This window comes from Cebidichthys violaceus, unplaced genomic scaffold, assembly GCF_023349555.1.
Source record: "Cebidichthys violaceus isolate CVI_PGR_0920_01 unplaced genomic scaffold, fCebVio1.0.p SCAF_12, whole genome shotgun sequence".
NCBI classification, from domain to species: Eukaryota; Metazoa; Chordata; class Actinopteri; order Perciformes; family Stichaeidae; genus Cebidichthys; species Cebidichthys violaceus.
The window spans coordinates 10925361-10933021 of record NW_027176285.1 but is presented as its reverse complement, the minus strand read 5'-3'; the positions used below and the strand labels follow the sequence as shown (position 1 = coordinate 10933021).

The 7661-nt window shown below is 40.6% G+C and overlaps 1 protein-coding gene across 1 annotated transcript; it reads right to left on the bottom strand.

Moving 5' to 3' along the window:
- Window positions 1–2273: 2273 nt before the first annotated feature.
- Window positions 2274–4940, bottom strand: edf1 (endothelial differentiation-related factor 1). The gene is made up of 5 exons (XM_068706330.1): window positions 4698–4940; window positions 3737–3788; window positions 3395–3555; window positions 3077–3170; window positions 2274–2856 (listed from the first exon to the last, which is right to left on the bottom strand). The coding sequence occupies exons 1-5, from the start codon at window positions 4773–4775 to the stop codon at window positions 2795–2797; spliced, it is 447 nt and encodes a 148-aa protein (XP_068562431.1). The 5' UTR covers window positions 4776–4940; the 3' UTR covers window positions 2274–2794.
- Window positions 4941–7661: the final 2721 nt, after the last annotated feature.

The following is a 7661-nucleotide window of genomic DNA, read 5'->3' as shown; positions in this document are numbered from 1 at the left end:
AAACGTAATGGCAGTGCCCCCACCCCACCATAAAGCCACTACTTTGCATCCAGACATAATTAACTAGTGATCATCATGACTATTACATCTTTTTATACCATCTGTGAATACTACCGCTATTGCATCCATCCAAAAAGTGCACTTTAAATGACTGTGAATGGTGCTCAAACATATTTAACCTGTACTTATCTATTCACCCCGCTAACAGTTTGGATATTGTTGGCTGGCTCAAAGTTACCAGCCAGGCCATTTCCATTCACATAATTAAAAGCACAGCTGGTGGCTGATTTGACAGTAACCCCGGAGTGCTCCTGCTCCGTCAGTTCAACATAACTACCCATCTATAGAGTGCGCTCACTTTACACTGGGGAGTATTTCCAAATGAAAGTCAATAGAGATGTAGGGCAGCTAGCATAGTCCTCTGTCTGTTTCCTAGCTCTTCTGGTTCCATGTTTGACCTCGTAGCCTGTTGGTTCCTGCTCAAAGCTGTCTGCAACAATTTGCCCACTCAGGTGAAGCACTTACTTTTGCGGCATGACCTGCAACAGCATGCTTCGCTCCTTGACTTCTACTCTATGTTTAGACTATGGGTTAGTCCCTTTACCACAAAACATAAGCTCAAAATCTGAAACCATGGCAAAAGATATTTTGACATGTCACAATAACAAAAAATCAATAATGGCTGAATTCCATTTAGCTGCTTCAGTTTCAGAGTTTCGGTATTGTGCATGCTGGCTTACTGGTGCACTTAAATATCACAGAGCCATAGAGTGCTTCAGCGATGACGCATTTTTGTAGACCAACCCTGGAAGTTACCATCGCGCCGATTCCCTTGACAAAAAGCCAATGGGATTTTTCCATTGGCTTTTTGATTATTGCAGAAAACAAGCTCTGTGGCAAACACAAGTTTATGATACTTACACAATTTGTTCAGCACAACAATCTTCCCAATTGAGCACCACATTTATGAATATTAAAGCGTAAATTGGCAAAACTAAGAAGCTAACGTTATGTATAAATAAATAAATAAACTACACCAGGGTTACATGAGCGTAAAGGCAGAGTAGTCAGTGCAATGCAGTTTCATAGTCTCATTTAGCCGCTTGTTGTCAACCGCCTTTTTAAGACATGAAAAAGCTTTGAAAAAAAACCTGACTCTGAGATGAGGGAACCGGAAGTGCAAAAATGAAAACTCATTTTCGGGTTTTACGACTTATTCCTGCAGCATTCTATTGTTAATGTTACGAGTAGCACCTCTTATTGACTTACAAGTTAACATTTCTGCCACATTCCACATCTCACCAATCCAGGGTTTGCACTGCAGGGCTCGATAGCAGCTAATCAGGAACGGAGGATTCAATGGTTTGCACTTCCTGACCTCCGTATCCTCTTCTTTTTAAATCAGTCCATGAACGTATTCTGTCCCACTTGCACTCTCTTACCATGCTGCTTTTGTGACTCTGCAACAATAAGGTCCATTAATCTTTAATAAAACAGAAGGCAGCCGTACCTCGAGTAGAAGTAAGTAATTGTCTAATCAATAACCCATGGTGTAAGTGGAGCACTGTAGAGAAAGCCAAGCTTCATTTAGGCCTGTTATTTTAGTGTTCATGTCTCACACTTATTTAATAAGTCTCTAAAATAAACATTACTCGCCACAACATATATCTCTGGAAAAAGTGCCTGAATTCTTAACAGACAGTATAGTTTGAATTATGCACCTGTGCTTTGTCAGTAGTTATACACATTTAAAATCATAAGGCAATTTGTGCTTTTTTGGAAGTGTTTAAAATAAAAAGATACATTTATGTACCATGTTAACATTTTAAAAGTCTAACTGCAACGCAAAGGTCTTATGCAGTAGTCGGACAGTCCCAATATATTTCTGGTAGTATTTTGACATCTAGTGGATCAATTCAATACTACATTCAGATTTCAAGTTGTTGCAGCATTTTCTCCAAACTCTTTAGAGTACAGTGATCCAAATGTAGTTTTGATTGAAAATGGTTGGTTTCTAAAAATCTTGCCATATTACAAAAATTATGAAAAATATTTTTTTTTCTTAAAAGTTCATTTAAATACTGGTTGTGGTACAATTAGTGCCTTTGTCATTATGAAACATTAGCACCTTTAACATTGAATTATATGTCAGCGTTTGCAAAAAAATACCAGAGTTCTATGACAACTTCAATGACAGCTTGAATCAAACTTTAAGGTTTTTGTTATGAAATCCTGTGCTACAGTGGCTACAAATGCACACCCAGAAACGTCACGACCTGCCAAACTTTATTTATTTGTTTAGATCAAAGCAAAGCACAGTATTAAAATCATTTCAACACTGTTATGACATCCACCTACACTCTCAAGTGTGTGAAAAAAGATGCACTTTTGGCTTAACATCATGCTCAGAACTAACACGAGTCAAACTAGATTGTTTGGTCATGAAAAATAACTCTACTTTTTAAACGAGTTTACATTACTATCAAAAAGTTGAATTGATCATGCCAAAGCAGACATAGGTGAAAAGAAGATTCACAGAACTTCGAGTGTGAAGTTCAATCAATCGTTTGATTATGTGATCAAGAAACGGTTTCGGTATGCAGCCTGTAATGCAGTGGAGCACCAGGTCCTCAGGCAGGACACAGGTGAGATCAGCCCAGGTAGGGGGAGGGAGGGAGGGAGGGAGGGAGGGAGGGGGGAGAGTTTTTGAGGGTTCTTGGAAGTGGGAATGGGTTCTTGTTTCAGAAACAGGGAAAGATGGGACTTGGGGAGGGCTGATTTCGAGGCTTTGTTTTCATTTATTCTTGGTTTTCGGCTCCAGGGGTAGGCCAATATCCCTCCCACGCAGTTTCAGCCCTGTTCATGACAGAAGATGAATAATAGTTACGTATTGCAACACCAGATTTAACGAGTATAGACGCAGCCCTCTAGGAGCTGTCGCTAATGGGCTCAGCCCTGCGCACATGCACAGTCATGAAGATTGTTTTTGCACCCGTGTGCCCTGAACGGACCTCTGTTACGTATGCACTTGCGAAAAATACATAAGATATATAGATAGATATAACAATGTACTTACCGATCACTCTCTCTACCTTGCCCAGGACCTGGTTGTTGGGAATTGCTTTCCCACACTCGTAGTCTGCGATGACCTGAGGCTTCTCATTAATTTTCTGGAGGAAGACATTTGCGATAAATCATTTTGTTATAACACAAGCCAGCAAAACCATTCAAGCACTTCCTGTTGCTGAATATCCATTTAAGGGCTGCATTTGTTTACACTATAGCAAAAAAACTGACATCACAATGTTTACAAATCCTGATAAAAGGCATCTGCTCAAGCAGTACTACCGACTGCTACATTTTGCATGTCAATACAGGATGACTGCATACTCACAGTGGCCAGGTCTTTCTGGGTCAGGCCTTTCTCCTGTCTGCCTTGCTGGATGTACTTTCCCACCTCCAGGGGAACCCTGTCGTGGTGCAGCTCTTCTGTCTCACGGTCCAGTTTGGACGTGTTCTTTGTCACAAGATGCTGTTTGTTCTGCCCTGCAGACCCTGTGTGACGAGAAGCGGATCAAAGAGATGTTGGGGGCATCATCCGGGGTGGTAGACGGGCAACATAAGCATAACCACAGCACAAGCAGTTAAACTCATTCAGTGTCTGCGAGGTTCTTTTCTCTCAGGAGTTAGCTACTACTTGGAAAATTACACATTTGTACAGAAAGTATAAATTTACATTTTTTGGATGTCTCAACGTCCTCCCCGCGTCTCTGAGCAGCAGTGATTGCCTAGAGGAAAGATGGACATGTTCAAATCTTAAAACACACTCCAGATTCATTGACTGTAGATTGCATTATGACCAGGCTCTTTTCAGCTTATAATAATAAACCATCCAACTGTTCGTTAATAAGTAACGAATCTGCTTATCTGACGCATAAACTAAACAAAAGACAACGATCATGATCAGTGCTGCCTGAGCACAACAACTTTACAACCAATAAGGTTGTTACTAATCTTTCTGGTAACATTTATTACCCAGTACTAACCCTAAACATATATTCATATCAGTTGTTTGAAACCTTTAAGGGTATTTACAGCATGATCGTAGGAGTTCAACTAACGTTCATGTTTTGCTAACACTCATCACCAGACATATGTATACGGGTTGTGCATGACGTCCTATCACACTTAAGAGCATACGTTTGTTTATGACGTTGCGTTACTTATGAGAAGCATTAACCTAACTGACGTTAGCTTATAGCTAAGTGTATTTTCAGGTTAGTGGGCTAATGCTAACTAGCTAGTTGCTATTTTGGTCACCGTCAAGTATTAAAGCAGAGAGTAAACTTAGCTAACTTGGCATTATCCTTGACTTGGGTAACGTTAATACTTTCTGGGGGAGGTTTGGTTTGCCTTAGAGACTCTAAGATAGCTTAATTATAATAATGTTTGGCTGTCTAGCTAACATGTCCACTGTTGTTATTGTTACTAGCTAACGTTAAACTAATCCACGAAGCATGAGGGACCAGTCGAGTTAACCCATACACCACGTGTAGACGTTCACATTTTTACAAATATACTACGCACTAGCCATTTAATTTGGTGTTCACTATAACTTGAAACTCGACTAGTTTAGAGGAGCCATAGTTAAGGGTCTGCTGCACAACAAGTTAAAAACACAAAGTGTTCGTGCTAACCTGCTTGGATTTGGCCTGGGCAGCAGTCGGCCCCTTCTTCCTCAGCACAGTCACGGTATCCCAGTCACTCTCTGCCATGTTTTCAGTGGTTCACTCGTTACTCAAAATATTTAATATAGATACAAAAATAAGTACAACTCGTGGTGTGTTCAAACTTATCCTTTTTTTAGAGAAGGTAGTGTTACTACGGGTAATCTGACGCTCCTTCTAGAACGACTACCCACGCGATCTGCCAAAGCTTTATTTACAACAGACAAACGAACAGTAACATAATGGAGTTTCAGCAGCGACCTCTGCTGGTGAAGACGAACTACATCCGCATAGCAGGGTTCCAACCGTGACAGTACAGATTGCCTCCAAAGTATTTTATTAGGAATTAGTTTAGACATTATTTTGAATAATGAATTGCTGAGTGCACCAACTGTATGTAATGTGTGTAATGATTTTTCTATTCAGGCCAAATATAAAAGTAACATAGTTTCGGGAATTTCAGTAACTTTACACAAAGATAGCATGGAGATAAAACCAACACATTGATTAGATAGGATTATCCATGATTTTATTAAAACATTTAGAGTGTTCAACTCATGCAGGGCATAGCCAAATGTTAAGTATTACACTACATGTATTGGAATGAGTGAAAATGTAGACTTTGGTCTTCAATCATCAATTTGGTGGAAGTGAGCTGTACAATATTTTGTACTGATTGCAACCTCGGTTGATCAATAGGCCACAGTCTAGCAGATCACCAGTTACACGACATTTCAGAGGCAGCGTCACTGTTTCGTCTTGTGCGGATGGGGGACCAGCCAAACTCTGACTGGGCGTCGTCAGCCTGGTGGAGACGTCCTAAGCGGTAACCATGTTTGGAACTCTGTTTCCCTGCCCATGCGCGAGGCTTGGGATTCATCTGGAAACAGAAGAAGCGGAAATTAAGTTTCTCACATAGATGATGATTCAGCAGTCTACAAAACAACATAAATTATTTCTGTACTATGCTCTGCTTTGCTAGTACACGTCCATCCTAAAATAAAAGTGTTTCCCTGTGTCACAACCCACAAACAATGCTGTATTACCAGCCAGGCAAAGTGGGCAACTGCTATCTATTGTTTGTGTGGCAATTGCTTTGTGGTAATTTGATTAAATGTCAAAGTTTGTTTTTATAATATACACAACTGAATCGCAATAACTGAAATGGCAAGGACCCAAAAGTGGCAACTGTGTTTTTATGTATATCCTTAATTTGTGTTTAAGACCCATTTTTATTATTATGTCATGACATATTATAATATTCACGGTGCTGTTTTAAAAAAACAGAATTTGTATGCCATCAGAAACTCTATTCCATTTCTCACCTGAACAAAAACAGCTGTGTTCATGTGAAGAGTCTCCACTCGCTCTGACAAGTGATTCAACCATTCGAGATGGTCAGCGATGGACTGGGTGAGATCGCTGGTGCTCTGTTTTCAGAAGAGACGAATGTCAACATAGAAGAGAGCTCAAGGAAAAGGAGATCAGATTGGGATTTATTGCAGACCTACCCCAGACAAGTTGTCCTTCAGTTCGACAGCGCCAAGGCGAACATGCTCCAGTTTGTCAATCTGCTCTTTCAGCCGGTCGTCGAGCTCCTGCATCATCATCAGGCCTTCATCGGACCTGACGCCACCTTTGGTCGCCATCCTGGGTCACAAAAACACACCTATTATTCAAGTATGTATTGAAACAAACTGGCTTATGAGGCCTGTTAGAATTAAAATGAGAAATTAAATATATTTTGAAGACAAAGTCCTGATACCTGTTAAAGGTTTACTGGCAGAGAATTCAAGGGTTTCTTCACTGGCTTTTAGGTACAACCACCAGAGGGAGACACCGCTTTGACTCCACGTACATTTTCTTTACAGATGTGATACAGGGAACCCTTCTATACTGCAGTGCAACAACCCTGCTGCTATCTTTTCAGACACATTTTACAATTATTACCGTTTTAAAAGCTCACCAGTATCTTAATGAACCACGTCACCAATCATGAGAAATACAGACAACTGTGTTTTTGCCAGAATCCCAATATCACTTGCAACTGGATGAGAACATAAAATATGTAAAAATCTGGATTCAACGTTCAACTTCTAAACACACACACACACACACACACACACACACACACACACACACACACACACACACACCGTGTTTTCATGACTTTTGGGGACATTACATTGACTTGCATTCATTTCCGGGAGACTTACCCTAACAGCCAGCCTAATCCTAGCCATTACCTTAAAACAAGTCTTCACCCTAAAATGTAAAATATTACGTTATGAGGACGTGCTATTGTCCCACCAAAAGAGCCAACTCCCCACAAAATGACCGTGTAATCAGACTTATGTCCCCACAGGACGGGTAAAACACGCCAACTCACTTTCAGCTTAAATCTGATTTAGAGAAACATTGCAGACTAGGTAAATAATAATTCAATTTGAATAATAAAGCTTTGGTGAATCACGGTTCATTTTGGTAACCATCAGATGTGTCATAAAGCATACGACCAACTTTCATCCCCACTAGAAGCAAAGCACTGGGTCACTTTTAGGCCCTCACAGTGTTTTTATAGTAACATTGTAACAAAAACAGAACAAGTCACATCAAAAGCCAAAACGGTAAATTCGAATGTTAAACGTCATCAAAGTATTGCTACTCGCGCGTGCAACACGCCACGGGGCAACATCTCTACTGTTGTCAGACTACCACGGCGGGGTTGACGGAAAAAGTAAAAACGTTACCTTGTTTATCTGACGTAGAATCACCCAAAATGCTCGAAGGTTAAAAAAGCCGTGTTTGTTGGGAAGTGAAGTACGAGACTTCCTCACTCCGCGAGACCACCACGCAGCTGCAGACGGAAGACTCTCTTCGTCCAGACAAGTCTCTTTGTCCTGCAAAAAATCCAAGGAATTTGACATTGCTGAC